This window comes from Apodemus sylvaticus, chromosome 7 (assembly GCF_947179515.1).
Source record: "Apodemus sylvaticus chromosome 7, mApoSyl1.1, whole genome shotgun sequence".
NCBI lineage: Eukaryota > Metazoa > Chordata > Mammalia > Rodentia > Muridae > Apodemus > Apodemus sylvaticus.
Genome location: NC_067478.1, coordinates 101,800,601 through 101,818,679, shown reverse-complemented (window position 1 = coordinate 101,818,679; position 18,079 = coordinate 101,800,601). Strand labels below are relative to the sequence as shown.

The 18,079-nt window shown below is 43.5% G+C and overlaps 2 protein-coding genes across 10 annotated transcripts in view; both read left to right on the top strand.

Annotated features, from left to right (window-relative positions):
• Positions 1 to 6,307, top strand: part of Prdm10 (PR/SET domain 10) — a 109,468-nt gene extending 103,161 nt beyond the window's left edge. The window contains exons 22-23 of one of the 3 annotated variants that reach the window (XR_007978873.1): positions 2,904 to 5,146; positions 5,827 to 6,307. Coding sequence is in view for 2 of the 3 variants with exons in the window: in XM_052188761.1 (XP_052044721.1) it covers positions 2,904 to 3,107 (204 nt within the window). In the remaining variant the exon portion in view is untranslated. Of the gene's footprint in view, positions 1 to 2,903 lie in introns of all 3 variants that reach the window. The other 2 variants (XM_052188762.1, XM_052188761.1) reach the window with 2 other exon arrangements.
• A 4,765-nt stretch (positions 6,308 to 11,072) lies between these two features.
• Positions 11,073 to 18,079, top strand: part of Nfrkb (nuclear factor related to kappaB binding protein) — a 34,766-nt gene continuing 27,759 nt past the window's right edge. For all 7 annotated transcript variants that reach the window (XM_052188760.1, XM_052188759.1, XM_052188758.1 and 4 more), the window contains exons 1-3: positions 11,073 to 11,163; positions 14,172 to 14,343; positions 16,132 to 16,333. In XM_052188760.1, coding sequence (XP_052044720.1) covers positions 14,209 to 14,343; positions 16,132 to 16,333 — 337 coding nt within the window. In that variant the 5' untranslated portion in view covers positions 11,073 to 11,163; positions 14,172 to 14,208. The remainder of the gene's footprint in view (positions 11,164 to 14,171; positions 14,344 to 16,131; positions 16,334 to 18,079) is intronic.

Sequence of the window (18,079 nt, the reverse complement as noted above, 5' to 3'; positions counted from 1 at the left end):
ACAAAACAAAACAAAAAATGTACAGCATCCTTAGCAATTAGGGAAATGCGAATCAAAGTGACTTTGAGATTCCGTCTTCCACCTGTCAGAACAGCTAAGATCAAAACCATAAGTGACAGATGGCTCATGCTGGTGAGATATGTAGCAAAAAGAATACCTCCTGCACTGCTGGTGGGAGTGCAAACTTGTTCAATCACTTTAGAAATCAATATGGTAGTTTCTCAGGAAATTGGGAATCAATTTACCTCACGACACAGCTATACCCATCCTGGCCATATCCCCAAAGGATACTCCAGCCTACCATAGGGACACTGGCTCACCTAGGTTCATAGCAGCTTTATTCATAATAACCAGAAACTGGAACCAACCTAGATGTTCTTCAACTAAAGAATGGATAAAGAGAATGTGGTACATTTAGACAATGGAGTATTACTTAGCTGTTAAAAACAATGCCATCATGTAATTTACAAGCAAATGGATGGAACTAGAAAAAAAATCATCCGGAGGTAACGGAGACCTGGAAAGACAAACATGGTATGTACTAATTTATAAGTGGATATTAGCTATAAAGTAAAAGTTGATAATGTTACAATCCACAGCCCCAGAGAGACTTAGTAGCAAGAAAGGCTTATGTGGGGGAGAGGGGGAAGGGGAAGGGGAAGGACCTCCCTGGGAAGGGGAAATAGCTTAGATTTCAGCTGTGGACTGAGAGTGGGTGGGGTTGGGAACAGGAAGGATCTAATGGGGGAGGGGAGAGAAAAAATTCTGGGAAATGGGGCTGGAGAGATGGCTCAGCAGTTAAGAGCACTGATTGCTCTTCCAAAGGTCCTGAGTTTAAATCCCAGCACCCACATGGTGGCTCACAACCATCTGTACTGAGATCTGATGCCCCCTTCTGGTATGTCTGAAGACAGCTACAGTGTACTTAGATATAATAAATAAATAAATAAATAAATAAATAAATAAATAAATAAATCTTTTAAAAAAATGCTGGGAGAAACTGGAATCAGGGAACATTTTGGGAGTGAGGTAGAAACCTAGTGTAGCAGAACTCAGTGGAATCTATGAGAGTAACCCTAGCAGTGACTCCTAGTATTGATGGACGTGGGACCTGAACTGGCCATCTCCTGTAACCACTTAAGGTCTCAAGTTGATTGGGACACCAACCCAGCCCCAAACCCTCCAACCTAAAGTTTGTCCTGGGACTAGAGCCTAGCACAATCATTATCAGAGAGACCAGCAACCAATAGGAGCAGATGCAAAGTCCCACAGCCAAATGTTAGGCTGAGCTCGGGGTGTCTTTTGGAGGAAGGAAAGGAAGGATTAGAGATCAGGGAGCCAGTAGGGGTCCTCTGCATTGTTAGTGCTGAATAGCTGTTGTTGTGGGACTCCTCACAGCGGGAGTGGGGGCTGTCCCTGACTCTTTTGCCTGCTTTGGGACCCTTTCCCTCCTACTGGGTTGCCTTTTCCAGCCTTGATGTGATGGCATGTACCTGGTCTTACTGTAGCTTGTTCATGCCATGCTTGATTGATGTCCCTGGGAGGCCTACTCTTGTTTGAGGGGAGGCAGAGTTGGGGGTGAATCTGAGGGAGAGGAGAAGTATGCGAGGAGGATACTAGGGGGAGGGGAGGGAGGAGAAATTGAAGTTGAGGTGAGGGGGGGGGCAGTGATGGTGCACACCCTTAATGCCAGTACTAGAGAGGCAGAGGTAGATGGATCTCTGAGTTCAAGGCCAGCCTGGTCTATAGAACAAGTTCCAGCACAGCCAAGACTACACAGAGAAATGCTGTTTCAAAACCAACCAACCAACTAACCAACTAACCAACCAACCAACCGACCAACCAGCCAACCAACCAAAATTTAATTATGTGTCTATGGGGGATCCATGCATGTAAATGCAGATGCCTGTGGAGATCAGCAGAGGCATCAGATCCTCTGGACCTAGGATTCAGGAGTGGGGAAGAGAACTCATCTTCTATGGACAGAGGACATAAGCCCTTAACTGCGGAGCCATCTCTCTAGTCTTTGCTTTAGTATATTCTAAATGTCTTTACTTGGAAAAATAAAATTTCGGATTCGTCGGGGCCCAAGGATCTACTTCTGTTTCTCTCCCTAACACTGGGGTAGAGAACATCCTTTGCAGGTGGGTCCAGTTCTAGGGATTGAGCAGCTCTTTTTGCTTTTGTGGCAGAGTTAACTGACAGAGTTATCTCTCCAGGCCCATCTAGTCTTGTTCTAAATGTTATTGGGCTTTGAAGTTCTATTATTTGGGAACCATTAATGTTGAAGACGTATCTTAGATACCAGTCTGCCCTTTTACAGAGACCTTATGAAGTTTTCAATTCATTTTGGATGAGTTTTAACACTTGATTAACAAAACAAATTTCTAAACTCTCAGGAGCATCTTTTAAAGAACATGTTTATTTATTTATTTATTTATTTATTTAGGTTTTTCGAGACAGGGTTTTTCTGTGTATCCCCGACTGTCCTGGAACTCACTCTGTAGACCAGGCTGGCCTCAAACTCAGAAATCTGCCTGCCTCTGCCTCTCAAGTGCTAGGATTAAAGGCATGTGTCACCACTGCCCGACTTTTTTTTTTTTTTTTTAATTAAAAAAACTTTTTTTTGCCCAATAAAGTATCTGTCACCAAGTTGCAAATGTCTATACCTGAGGTTCCTCGTGGCGTTATCTGATGACACAGCAAAGGTGTTTCTTTGAACTACTTTTGGAGCCTATGACCTATCCATCCTCCACAGAGGTCAGAGGTCAAGCATCTTTCATAGGCACCTGTTGGGTCCACTTGTACCGTGCTTTGAACATATGCTCCTCCTCTCTTGTAGTAGTTTCCTCCCGCTCTTCCAGACCCCAGTTCTTTTCAGAGATATTTTTCTTCTGCTTTAGGGTCACTATGTGTTATCAGAAAGTCAACCAGAACTGGAGGAAAAGCAAGCCTCTGCTCTCTCTGGAGCAGTCCAGGTTCAGCCCTCTGCACACAGTGACTCCCTGGACCCCACAGGCCCTGGCCAACAGCAGACCACACAGTACATCATCACAACCACCACCAATGGGAACGGGGACAGCGAAGTGCACATCACCAAGCCGTAGCCTTCACCCCGCAGCCGGAGTCCAGAGTTCACACCACAGTTTCTCATTCGGAATCTGAAGCTCCAAACACCTCGACCTCTTTTTAAAAGATTTATTACTTTCTCAAGAGTTTGGAAACTGCAGTTTTGACACACATAGACCAGGGGTGATTTTTGCCAAGGTCATCTTTACTCAATTGACTCTTCAAACCCTTGGGATGTCTGCCATGGAATGCAGCTCTTTCAGGGGAAAGTTAACTTCCAGATGGAGAAACTCACGCCTTGCTCTTGAGCTGGTTGTTCGTTTTGTTTTTGTTTTCAGATACACTGACAAGCCTTACGTTCCCTTCGTGGAAATACTCAGTGGCTGGTATTATGTTCATACCAAAGGTGGAGACAGAACGTACCAAGTCCGTGCCACTGGTCTTCTGAAATCCAAGCTATGGCATCAAAAGAGAAGGACCGTCTATTCATGGGTGTTGTTAGGGCAGGACCACTATATCTCGTACATTTGAGTTTTCAGTAATTTTAACAAAGGCAGCTTATTGGGGGAAAATTAATATAAGATAAAGGTTTGATGGTGGTGTTCTGAACTGTCATCTAAATTTTTCTTATTGCTGATCTCTCTCTCTCTCTGTCTCCCTGTCTCTCTCTCTGTCTCTCTTTCTCTCTCTCTCTTCCCCTCCCTCCTTCCCTCCTATATGGGGTCTCACTCTGCTGCCCAGGATAGCCCTGAGCTCATGGGCTCATGGGATCCTCTGCCTTAGCCTCCCAAGTAGCTGGGACTACAGTTAGGCACTGTCAGTGCAGTTATTTTTAAACTATCTTGTTTTGGAAAACCTCCTGGGCAGCAGTAGTCCCCCCACAGACCCCAGGCAGATCTGGCCTCTCATTCCACAAGCACAGACTCCCTGGAAGACAAAAGGTTTCATGATCTGAACAGGATTTGAGCCCCTTTGTTAAAGCTTTGCCTCCAGGTTTCTGGTTAAGAAGGAGATAAAGTTCTATGAAAAATATCTAAATTGTATATATATATATATGTCTAGACATATATATATATATACAAATACATACACACTTAAGGAGAGAGAGCGAGTGAGACCGACCTGAAGCATTGTCCTGCCTTGCAAGATCCATATACTGTTCACTTGTAAAGGATGAGTTCCCTACTCATACATACATAAACTCTGGTGTTTATGTATAACACTTTTGTGTGTGATGCTAGGAATCAAACCCAGGGCCTCTTGCATGCTAGGCAGGTTCCCCACCACTGAGCTACAACTCCAGCCCCCACCTCGTACTCTGGTTCACAGCATTGGGCGTATCTTAGTACTTTCGATGCTGTCTTAAAAATGAAGCTTCTTTAAGGTTGGGTAGAAGAAAGGTGGCCTTTCTTACTTCTAAGCATTTTACACTTTAAGCCCATTGTAACTCACCCAGACCTTGATATAAAATAACCAACTTCCCACTGAGGGCAAAAATAAAAATAAAGGGACCATTGTAAAAGGCTAGGTAAAGGGATGGGTGTGGAGGAATATTAACGCAGTTAGTTCTGAGAGGAACGCAGTTGTCTGTGTGATAGTGGTCTTCTATGTGTTCCTGTTTGGGAGTCGTGTTTGCTGTGAATCTAGTGGGGATGTGTTGCCCTTTTTAACTACGCATTCCAGTTGTACCCATAAGACATCTTCAAAGCCTGTATTTTAACAACTTTTGTGACATATATTTAAAAGTAATTATTGTAGAGTGAATTTATCACTCCAGATCAGGGAGACCTAAGTTCATTTCAAATGAAGTTAACTAATTTATTTTATTTACATTTCTAAGGAAAAACTGGGTCTGTGGTTTATGAAATAGAGTAACTTCTGGGTGGTAAAGATGCCTTCCTGAAAAGTAATCATTTGTTTTGAAGTCACTTTATTTATTATGTAGATCCTGCACTTTCCTCTTGGGATCTCATTCATAGACTATGTCTGAAGATTTGGGCATGAAAAGAACCTGGGAAAATTACCTCAAAAAAGGTGTGGAAACTGAAATGGACTCTGTATCTTTGCCAACAAAAAGGTAACAATAATCTCAACATGAAATGTTGACTCCAGTCACAAAATGCAAGACTCTGGTCCCCAAAGTCCTGTGGTGTAATGACTCTGGTCCCCGAAGTTCTGTGGTGTAATGACTGTAACTGTCTCGGGTTTTCCAAAAGTCCTGTAGTGTTGTAACTCTCCCAGAGTCCCATTCAGAGAGACTTAGAAGGTAAACTGCACTAGACCACCTCAAAGGTACAGTTTGAGGTTTTGTAATTTATATTTGCCTGGCTGGAGCTGGGCGTGGGAGTGCACACCTTTAATCTGGCACTTGGGAGGCCTAGGCAGGCCTGTCCTTGAGTTGGAGGCCACTCCTGCGAAGAGTTTAAGGACAACCTGGGCTACACACAGAAAACCCCTGACTTGAAAAAACTACACAAGTAAATAAATAAATTTGACCTGTTGGATTCTCTTTAATGGGAGCCAGCAAGGTATCTCCCCTCTTCTCAGGAATAACCCAGTGATTAAAATAAAGCCAATCACTGAAGGAATGTCGGTTTTATGCCAGTTATTTTTAACTTTTAAAATACACAGAGGAAAATACTGTTGAAGGACCTCTTCATCTCCTTCTCCTGCTTTGGTCCTTCTATGGAATAAGTAAATTCCAGAACATTCGCCATCACTGTTCTAAGATCAGGTATTTTATGAATTTATTCCGAGGTGACAGAAGAGATGGCAGAATATAATCCCTCTGACAGCCCAGTCTGGGAACCATGCGGCCACGGTTTCTATGGTGATCTCTCCCTCCCAGACACATTGACACTGAAGACTGCATTCATTACAGTGGGAATATTTTGAAGTGGGTTGGATGTAGGTTTTTTTTACATTTTTATTGTTTAGTTTGTGCCCAGAAAAATGGTTATTTCATCATGTAACATTCCTATTTTTCTGGAAAGACTTTTCTGTTTTGATGTTCTTGAATTATTTTCTGACCTGGAATTATCCTTTCAAAAAATTCTTAAAATATCTAGAGCTAAAAAGCACCTAATGAGAAGTTGAAGCTGGCCCATTGGTTGAAAGTATTGATTCTATCTTGTTATTTAAATGTGAACATTTATTGTATATTCAGTGAGTTATAGTGTTAATAGTCTTGTGCTACCCAGCAGGTGTAAAAAATTAATAAATATTTTTTTAATAATCATGTTTCTTACTTGTGCATGTGTACATAGGGACCACTGATATGGTTAAATATTTTCTTTTAAATACTGGACAAAGCTGGGCAGTAGTGGTGCATGCCTTTAATCCCAGCACTTGGGAGGCACAGGCAGGCGGATTTCTGAGTTCGAGGCCAGCCTGGTTTATAGAGTGAATTCCAGGATAACCAGGGCCAAACAGAGTAAGCCTGTCTTGAAAAACAAAACAAACAAACAAACAAACAAACAAATATATATTGCACAAGCCATCCTGGTCTGCATAGTGAGTTCTAGGTTAGTCTAAGCTACTGGGTGAAGCCGTGTCAACATTCCCTTTCTCCTTTCTGGTTCCCAGTCTGGCACTTAAGAATCTTGGAGATTTTTCTCCCTATCTTCCTTCTAACATGCACAAAGCCAAACAAACTGAAAACTTAAGATGTAAATCTGTCATAAGTATTAGGTATTAAGTATTAAGGTACTGGGTCAAGCTGCTGCTCTCACAGTTGGAGAGACAGACAGACAGATACTGAAAATCACAACCTCAGGAGTAGAAACCTCCAAGGGAACCAGTGCCAGCCAAGATAGGAAAACTTGAATTGTAATTGAATTGTTAGAGGCCCAGTATGGGGAAATCTGAGGACTAAAAACTCCAAGAGAGGGGCTGGAGAGATGGCTCAGTGGGTTAAGAGCACTGACTGCTTTTCCAAAGGTCCTGAGTTCAAATCCCAGCACCCACATGGTGGCTCCAACCATTCATAAAGAGAACTGACACACTCTTCTGGTGCATCTGAAGACAGCTACAGCATCCTTACATATAATAAATAAATTAAAAAAAAAAACTCCAAGAGAGGACTAGAGGGTTCAGCAGTTAATAGTATACACTGCTCCTGTGAAGGACCCAAATTCAGTACCCCCCCCCCCCCACTGGGTGACTCAGGGCCACTTGTTACTGGAGTTCCAAGGATCTGATGCCTCTGGCCTTTTCAGGCACCTGTTCTCGTGTGTGTGTGTGTGTGTGTGTGTGTGTGTGTGTGTGTGTATCAAGATTGATGTAGCCCTAGTGGTAAGTTGCCAGTCTCAGACTTGCAAAGTGTATATAAGTCTTTGTACAATCTGCTCCACTGGGGCGCGCACACACACACACACAGTTTCAAAACCCCAGGGGATCCACTCACTGGGGAAGGAAGGGTCCTACCTTTTTGTGAGTTTGATCAGGCTCTCTGAGAAAGATTCCCCGATAAGAAATCGTTATAAAATACAGTAGAGTACCTTCCTTCCTTCCTAACTAGCACAGAGGAAACTAGTTAACCAAAGCCTAACCTGCAGAGTTTCTCGGAGCTTCACTGAGCTGGGGGAATGGAACGCTCAAATCCAGACACCTGTAGCTGCCCACTGCCTATGAGGAGCATGACTGGGGAGCATTCGAGAAGGCCACTGCTGAGTGAGAGTCATACGCTCCCTGCAGAAATCACGACCAAATGATAGGGTCCTAGAGGCCCTTCCACTTCCCCTTCCCCTAAAGACCTGTCTCTAGAAAATGTTAACCAGTGTTCTATGTTCAGCTATCAGAAGAAATGACATGGGCTAGTGATGTAAAAACCAGGGCAGAGCACTAGCTTAGTGAAGGGACTCTGGCCAGCTGGAGCACAGCGATCACGGCAAGCACGGCTCTGGCAGGCCTTGCCTTTCTCCCCATTCCCTCTGCCTTGCTAAAAATCCTTAGATTACATTCCTAGAGCTAACCACCAAGGTTTAGTCCCTTATTTGGCCACTTCCTCCTGAGGCTGACTACCAAGGTCCAGGTATCAAAGTATTGACATCAGACCACCAAAAGCCCCCTTTGGCTCAACTAATTAGCATGCCCAATTAAAATTAAGCACCTCATCATAACATGGGGTTTCTCCTTTTATCTTTATAAACTGCCATTTCTGTATGTGCCAAGACTGTCTCCTCTATCCAGAGGCAGTCACTCCGTTGTCTCCCTTTGGGACAAATTTCCCTCTCCCTTACTTCCTTCCCCTTCTCCCTCATCCTCTATCTCCTGTCTTTGTCTCTTATTCCCAGCCCTATGTCCCTCTGAAGAACTTGGTCTTGGAGGTCCTGATCTTTACTATGTACTGATCTTTAGTATGTACGTGTGTGCATTGTGAAATAAATAAAAAAAAATTACAGGGCAAAAAATTAAACCAACCAACCAATCAACCAACCAACCAACCAACCAACCAGCCAACCAACCAATCAAAAAACAAAAGCCCCACAGCTTAAAGGTGTTCACCATCAAGACAGAATTCAAGAGAATGAGAGCAAGAGATAGAGAGGCAGACCTAGGAAAACAATGTTTCCAGATGATGTGTCTGATAAAGTACTGTTAGCCAAAGCACTCAAAGAAAATAAACTCAACAAGAGAAAGAAACAAGCAGCCCTAATGAAAAATGGCACAAAGATTTCTTCACAAAGAATATACACAAATAAATGAACATGTGAAAATATGCTCCACACCTGTCACCACCAGGGAGAGGTTCAAATTAATATTAAAACAATACAAGGTTTTGGGGTGTGGCTCAGTGACAGTAACTGCATCCCATCCCCACTACCAGAAACAGACCCTATTATTTACTATCTAGGTGGAAAAAAAAATCAGTCTCTGCCAAGTGTGGTGGCATTCATGATGATGTCCATACTTGGAGGTCTAAGGCAGGAACGTGGCAAGTTTAATGGCTAAGTGATGGAGACACTTAACAGATCAGTGGTTTGGGAAGGAGAGAGAAGGGGAAGGGAATTGCAAGGATGAGTCAGGGGAACATAGATTAATTTTGGGGTGGACAGTGAAACAATGTCATAGGTCTATCAATTATTTGAAATAGGTACCACTCATGTGGGTGAAGAGTGTGTATGTGTGTGGGGGGGATTTGAGGTAAACCTATGCTTTGTTAAATTTTGCTATGACCCTAAAACTGCTCTAAAAACAGGCTAATGAAAATGGCAGATTGTAATGTTTGATGCTCTCCTGACAGGCCACCCAGGATGATTCTGCACTGCCATTTTTTCTTTTTCTTTTTCTTTTTCTTTTTCTCTTTCTTTCTTTCTTTCTTTCTTTTTTTTTTTTTTTTTTTTGGTTTTTGTTTTTTTTTTGAGACAGGGTTTCTCTGTATAGCCCTGGCTGTCTTGGAACTCATTCTGTAGACCAGGTTGGCCTTGAACTCAGAAATCTGCCTGCCTCTGCCTCCCAGAGTGCTGGGATTACAGATGAGCGCCATCCCCCTGCCCCCCCCCCCCACTTGCACTGCCATTTCTATCTGGTGGTTTCTAACTGCAACAGGATCTAAGGATATCTGTAGAGCCAGTGGGGGTGGGGAGTGCAAAGATTTGGCTTTCTTTGGAAAGTACTATTTTCTCATTGAGGAAGGACATGCTTGGCATGGCCTTGCATCCCTGGCGTGTTCATTATACTTGATCTTAGCTAAAAGGCTGACAAGCGATGCCCTGGTGTGTTTATTAAACTGAAGGAACTACGCAGGACCAGAGGGTGAAACTGTAGAATGCTTGAGAAGACATTCTAAATAAGATTTAAATAAGTCTCTTAGAGAAAGCAGGGGTAATGATGAGTCAGAAGAGTAAGTTTTAGATGTTTGTCTTTTCTGCAAGTTGTGTGGACTTGGAGACATGGGCTAGAGTCTGTTATATTTGGCCAACCTTCAAGACTTAAAAAGTTCCTCCACGGTCTGGTGACCTCAGCAAAGCTTTCCCAACAGAGTTGTGGTGTCTAACAGTTTTCTTCTCCTACAGGGAAGCTCTTTAAACAGGAAGGTAAGCAACTCAAAAATAGCTTCAGGAAGTCCCCCAAACTGATCAGATTCTCTAGGCCCCTCTCTGACAGAATAAAAGCTGAGAGACCCCCTCAGATGGAAGCTAAGCTGAGGACTCTTGAGTGGGGAAAAGCTACAAAGTCGACTCTAAGGCCAGAGCAGCTACCTGGAGGCAGCAGAAACCACCTGAGCTGCCTGGAAAGAGGTTTAGTCCAACTGACACACCTGGAAAAGACTCATTGCAACCTGTTGAGCTGCTTGTAGGCTGTGCAGTGGGTTCCAGGTTCCCAGCTCTTTTATTTATTTATTTATTTATTTATTTATTTATTTATTTATTTATTTATTTATTTATTTTTCCAGACAGGGTTTCTCTGTGTAGCCCTGGCTGTCTTGGAACTCACTCAGTAGCCGTGGCTGGCCTTGAATTCGGAAATCCGCCTGCCTCTGCCTCCAGAGTGCTGGGATTAAAGGCGTGCGCCACCACCGTCCAGCCAGATTCCCAGCTCTAGTGAGTAGACACTCATGCTGGGGTGAGCCTTGGTTTTGCAGCTGAGTCGTTTCTGCTCCTGTTAAGTAAAGCCTCACCCACACGCCTGTAAGCCCAAAAGTAGTTCACCAAGTTGGACTTCCGGTGGTATCGGTATTTTGGTTTGTTGTCGGATGCTTGTGTTGAGTCTGCCTAGGAAAAACTTTGTCAAGCAAGAAGTGGTTGTTAGCACGGCGTCTGGTCAGACTGTGCTCTTGCTTAGTAGCTGACAAAAGGCGACATTGCTCTTTCCTCCAAAGTTCCTGAAAGAAGAGCCCGCACAGAATGTCAGTCGTCTCCCACGCACCGATGTACACTGTGGTACCAAACACGTCGGGACAGTTCAGGTGCTGCCACAAGCTCCGCCCCTGCCCGTCCTGCCCAAACGCCCAGCCCCGCCCCGCTGTTAGGTCCCGCCCCTTCCGCTGCCGGAGCCCGGAACGTGCGCGTACCCAGACGCCTTGCGGGAGCGAGCGCGTTCCGGAGCCCACGGCCGGACGATCCCCGGGTGAGACCCGCGGACTCTGCTGAGGTGAGGGCGGGCCCAGGCGTCGGGTTTGGTGGGTGCCGGGGGGATGGGAAGAAGCGAGGAGGAAGGGAGAACCGGGGAGAAGGGGAGAAGTGCGGTTCCGAGATCCCCGTCGCCGTGGGGCACGCGGCGGGCTCCACGCGTGGCGCGCGGCAACCGGGTGGGCGAGGGTTAGGGTGAGGATGTGTGGGGGGAGGGGCGGGGCCGCGGCGCGCTGCGCGCAGGTGGGGCTGGCGACGTGGGGCTGCGGCGGCCCGAGATCCTTGCTTGCTGGTTGCTCGCGAGGGTCTGGAGGGTGGGCTAGCCCAGGTGCAGAGAAGAGGCCTTCCTGGTCTAGCGAGGAAGTCCCGGACACCCCAACACTCAGAAATCTGCGGCTTCCGGGGTTCCGGCTAGTAGCGCCCATGTTTTGTATTATTTTGAGTTCTTGTGCAGAATAAGTGGCAAGGCAGAGGTTGTCACTAGATAGTAGTTTAGCTTAACCAACCGTCGGTATTGGAAGAAGCTTCTGAGCGAGTTGTGTACATTGTGCACCTGTCAGATGAGGTAACTGACTTTGCACTCTATGCCACTAACGGTAAGAAGATTTTATTGTAAGCATCAGGTTGAGTCTATGTTTGTCTTCCTTCCTTCCTTCCTTTCTTCCTTCCTTTCCTTTCTTTCCTTCCTTTCCTTCCTTTCTTTTCTTCTTTTCTTTTCTTTTCTTCCTTTCCTTTCCTTTCCTTTCCTTTCCTTTCCTTTCCTTTCTTTTCTTTTCTTTCGTTTTGTTAAGTACCGGTGTCTTGCTCCTTTCTCACTTTAACTCAGTTATTTAGGCGCCACATGCGTTCAGGATGCCCTCATTTCTCAGTGTGCTGAGGATATGAGCGCACAGTTACCTGGGGACCACACAGTTGTGTCCGTGTAACACTCGCCCTATCATTCCTTGATCTGAAATACCGTCAGAACTTGAAATCATTCTGCAGAAAAGAGCTTCATTCTAGGTATATTATAGGCTTGCTTTGTTATCATTTGAGAACTTGGGAAGTATCTTCAGTGTTACCTAAACTCATTTAGCGGAGATTATTCCCTGTAACATCCTAAGAGGAGAAATAATGTCGGGGAAGCCCTAATCCAACTCCTCCTTAACTACTGGTGAGAAGCCTGACACCTGGTGAGGTAAGATGTTACAGATAAGTGACTGCCCGAGGGTAGAAATTTGGTCGATCTTCCCACTTTCTGAGCTTGTTGGTCTATTTGTCAGTAATAGTGATAAGAGTCCAGTACGTGTAAAACACTTGTTCCCAAACTGGGTCGTGACCCTTCTGGAGTGGGGGTTGGGTGACCTTTTCAGACTGGTCATCTAAGACCATTGGAAAAGACAGATAGCTGTATTACCATTAGTGACAGTGAAATTGCAGTTATGAAGTAGCAACAGAAGTGGTTTCATGGTTGGGGGGGGGGTCACCACAACTTGAACTGTGTTAAAGGGTCTCAGCATTAGGAAGGCTGAGAAACACTGAGGTAGAGTGATGAGTTCATGTTCACTGTATGTTAGCATCACTGTGCGTCAGCATCACTGTGCGTTAGCACTGTTTAGAACCGTGGCCTCAGCTTCATACCTGAGTCCAGCTTTAGAAGATGCTCTCTAAATACAATCTTGTATTTTTCTAAAAAGAATGGCCAGCCTTGTTCAGTTATTACAGGAAAGAGGAAGCTTGAATTAATTTACCTGGATCTGAAGGTCAGATTGGCCATTGACAACTAGTAACAGTCTGGGGATTGGAGCCCTAGGAATTTATGTGGATGAATAAAATCATATCAAGTGTTATAATTTAAATTGAGAGTATGTAAGAAGTATTGTATATGATGTTAACATCTGCAAGCGCCCCAACCTAGATTTGGGTAAGCTATTTCTAAACTTTGACCTTCAGTTAGTATCTGTATAACAGGTATAATAAGCACAGCTCTAAGAATTACTTGGAAACTGGGATACAGAATGAGACCCTACCCCCTGCTTTAAAAAACAAGACTTGGGAGATAACTTACATAAGTTAGTATCTGAATTTTACTAATGTTAGTGGAATTCATAGCTTTTTAAAAACCTAGATTAAAAATACCATCAGCATGTGTGTGTGTGTGTGTGTGTGTGTGTGTGTGTGTGTATGTGTGTGTGTGTGTATGCAGATATCCATAGCATTCCCGTGTAGGTTCTTCCCTTCTGTGGCGGGGAATGTCTAGGGATCAAACTCGGGTCGCTAGGTTAGTGTGGTACACACTGTTATCCACTAAGGGATCTTGCCAGTCCCGCCTGTGGATTTATAATTGTTCAAATAGGTTATTGACCTTGGAGCTTGTAGCTGTGGACCATGGTCTATCATTTATTTTTTGAGACAAGGCTGAATATCATACCTCAGGCTGGCCTGAAACTTGTGATCCTCCTGCATTACCCTCCGGAGTACTGGGATTATGCACTTGATTGACCATGCCTGGTTACCACTCAATTCCTGTGGTTTACTCTAATATAAAATTAAAGTGTAAGAAATTTAAGAATTAGTGGGGTAGTGGTGGTGCACGCCTTTAAACCCAGCACTTAGGAGGCAGAGGCAGGTGGATTTCTGAGTTCAAGGACAGCCAGAGGGCTACACGGAGAAAAAAAAAAACAAACAAAAAAATAGAAAAAACTTAAGAATTTAGAAGTTGTTGTAGAACGTTTTGAGAAGTCTTACTAGGTTAGGTAAGACTTGAAACTTTGATTGAGTGGAGTGTTGAAGGATAGCTGTATGGTTAGAGGAAAGGACATGATTGATGTAAAAGGAGATTGGAACCAACCGGGGATACTTACTCTGTAATCTACTGTAGGAATGCTGAGATAGGAGGATGATTGTTGCATGTTTGAGGCTAGCCTAGGCTGTATAGTGAATTCTAGGCCATTTTGGGATACAGAATGAGACCCTGCCCCCTGCTTTTAAAAAACAAAAGACGTGAGATTGAATATTAGCATCTACCTGATTTCTGATTTTCTGTCTCAGGGTGTATTTTATGTAGTGTACCTGTGGAGAAGAAGCGATGGATTCCTTGGATCATATGCTGACAGATCCCCTAGAACTTGGTCCTTGTGGAGATGGTCACAGTACAGGGATCATGGAGGACTGCCTCCTGGGCGGTACCAGGGTTAGTCTGCCTGAAGACCTGCTGGAGGATGTGAGTAGTAACATTGTTGCAAGTGTTTCATTCCCATCTTCTGACCCCCTTTCCTCTGCCCCCTGCCTTTGCTTTATTGTCCACATTTCAGGAGTGTTCCCTTATGATGTTTAAAAGCATAGTGTAGTTAGTATTCTGATTAAGGAAGACAGTGTAAGATAAAATCTACATGTTACTTTCAAGGAAGTCTTTATGAGATCTGTTCTATTATCAGGTGCTTATTTTATTATGTAACTTGTTCATGCCAAACAACTTAGATACTAAAACTAAAATTGAATGGAAAAACAAGATTTTAAGAGAAGATATTAGATATTGAGTCTGAGGTGATTGGGATACATTCATGAAAGGGTATTTTGTGGTTGCGTTACCATGTAGCTATCTGTTTAATTTTCCATGGCTCTGCTATGTTGTTGGGGTAAAGCCATAATTACCTAACAGGCTTACCCGTCCTTCTTTTCTACTGCTATACCTTCCCTTTCCTTGATCAAATGAAACATTTTCAGAAGTTGCTAATTAAAACAAATCACAGATAAGAGTAAAATAAATAAATACCTATATATTGGCACATTTATATACATGTATATATTTTAAACAATGATAAAACATTCATGTCTAGGTGTGAATGGCGGTCACCAGCTTGCTTACCTACTCTGGAGACTGAGGCAGGAAGATCCCTTTAGCTCTCTAGTTAAAGACCATCTTAAAAACAAAACACCACCATAAAGCAATAGCTTTCTCCTCCCCCGGAACTGTGTAGTTAACCACCTAGGGTAGTACAGAATGATACCATTAAGTTCCGAATTGTCCTCTTCAGTCTTACCTTCAATTCCCCCGGGGCACTCACTCTTCTTTGCTGTTAGTTCTTTTGTGGCTGTGATTTCGTTTTAACTCTTCCAGCATGTCACCCTTTTTGATCTGTTTAACTATCTTAACATTATCTAGGGTAGGCTTTTTTGAGCTGTGTACTTCTGTATACTTTCGGAGTTCTTAAACTACTTTGTAATTGTGTGCTAAGCTTATTAGTCACTACATAGACACCCAGTATGTAGCTACTGAATTAATAAAAACGAAGTCTGTTGGATTAGGTGCACGCACACCTTTAATTCCAGCACTTGGGAGGCAGAGGCAGGTTGATCTCTGTAAGTTCAAAGCCATCTGTCTGGTCTACAGAGTGCGTTCCAGACAGCCAAAACTTCAATATCAAAATAAACTATGTATTAATTAAAAAACTGAAGCCCATCCTGCTTCCTTTCATTTTTTTAAGTCCTTTCTTCTTCGACACCCACTCCATCTCAATTACTTTTTCCTGGTGCTCACTTTAAGTTGGATTCACATGGCCGCAGTCACACCCTGGTTGGCAGGGATGGCTTCCTTACAGCTTTTCTCTTAAGATAATTTCCCCTGGATTATCATGTACTGCTATATTGTAATTTGTGTACTGTCTTTAAAAAGCTATTATTTTATTTTGAAATAGGGCCTTACCAAGCAGCCCAGGCTGGACTCAAACTCACATTCCTCCTGCTTATGCCTTCTAAGTGCTGGGAATACATAGCCAGTTAATCACTGATTTTTGAGAATCAAGTCAAAAATCATTAGAATTTTAGTCTGTTTAAAAACTTCAGGATCATGGTGATGACTGCATAAGTAATGTGAATAGACTTAAAACTCCTGAACCGTGTTCATAATAGTGATAAAATAGTAAGTTTTATGTTCTGTGAAATAGACTGCACTGACAAACAAAATCTTAACTATCTTGTCATACGTTGCTTTTTCTTCACACTCTCCCAGCCCGAGATATTCTTTGACGTTGTCAGCCTCTCCACATGGCAGGAAGTACTGAGTGACTCTCAGCGAGAGCATCTCCAGCAGTTTCTGCCTCAGTTTCCTCCAGACAGTGGAGAGCAGCGTAACGAGCTCATCCTGGCCCTCTTCAGTGGGGAGAACTTCCGCTTTGGGAACCCTCTGCACATCGCCCAGAAGCTCTTCCGAGGTCTGTCGCTCAGTGTTTGGTTTGTGATGGGGTTGAGCACACGTTCCCTTACTGCACACATGCTTTTGTGGTCTTCCTTTTCATGGACTGCTGTGGCATCTGAGGATAGTGCTTCTCTATATTTATTTGCAGCCTGTGCTATTTTTAAAAAATAAGAGGGTATTGATTTACGATAGAAAGTACATAACAGAACTCAGCCGTGTAACCGTCATAAGAAATAAAGCATTACCAAAAGATGTTTATGACTAGTTTTAAAAAAGAGAGAACGAGATACTAGCTTGTTGCTTTCTTCTGCAGAGAACCATGACATCTTACAACCATGCGCATCTTTCTCTTTTAAAGATGGGTCTCACTGTGTAGCCTGGCTGGCCTTGACAATCCTCTTGTGTTAGCTTGCCTGGATTCTACCCACAAGCCATCAGTACTGTCTTAGCATATCAGTCTTTTCACAAAAGACATCCCCCACATAATCTAGCACTGTTATTTGTCTGTAGAAGAATTTACACTGAGCAAGTAATATAGAATACTCCTTGAATTTGTTCTTTCTTTCTTTCTTTCTTTCTTTCTTTCTTTCTTTCTTTCTTTCTTTCTTTCTTTCTTTCTTTCTTTCGTATAAGTAGTCTGTCACTGTCTTCAGAAACATCAGAAGATCCCATTAGATCCCTTTACAGATGGTTGTGAGCCATGTGGTTGGTGGGAATTGAACTCAGGACCTCTGGAAGAACAGTCAGAGCTCTTAACCAATGAGCTGTCTCTCCAGCCCCTACATTTATTTTCTTAACTGCTCCTGAAATGTCTTTTTAAGTTGCTGTTTAAAACCATAATGCATGCAGTGTGTTTTGATTGTGTCTATTCTGTGTATGGAGGATTTTGTTTGTTTGTTCTTTTCTGGACACTGGCAGGTTTTGTTGTTTTTGTACAGCTGATTTCTGTTGTATATTTTACTTTCTGGGAATTTGTTGTCTTATTGCTTCCATATTAGGTGTGTGTCAAGTGCTTTTGGTAACAGTGTTATGTGGGAACCTTTCTTTCCTTCCCACTGTACCATCTCAAGAGGCACAGGGTACCAGTTTCCTACCATTGTGGCCACCTGTGTTCACTTGTTAAAGTTTCGACCATGTTGGCCTCAAAATCACAGTGATCCATCCACCTGCCTCCTTGTGCTGGTGGTAAGGACCACAATGCTTTGCCACAGTTATTGAATATAGGGGATCTTTTAATTTTTTAGTCATTTGTTAGGTGGTGCTTTGGGATCAAGACTTGTTTCCCACCGGGCGGTGGTGACGCATGCCTGTAATCCCAGCACTCTGGGAGGCAGAGGCAGGCGGATTTCTGAGTTCAAGGTCAGCCTGGTCTACAGAGTGAGTTCCAGGACAGCCAGGGCTACACAGAGAAACCCTGTCTCGGAAAAAAAAAAACAAATCCAAAAAAAAAAAAAGAGACTTGTTTCTCAGAAGCTTTCATTTCTTCTAAGGTTCCCCCTCCCTCAGTGATCTTTGCCTGAATCAGCTATTACTTCAGACACTGCAGGCAATTGGAAGCTACCCTAGATCAGTTTGTTCTCTGACCTGTGGAGAACACCAGAAACCTCTTCCTCCCTTGTAAGTCTTAGGTGTCTTTGTTTTGGCAGATTGGTCTGAAGGGGCAGCGTTAACTCCTTGAGTCTTGTTAAATTGGAATACGTTGATTGTGGCTAAAGACCGGAGAGAACAGGCCTATCATTTCAAATAAATCTCTTGTTATTCT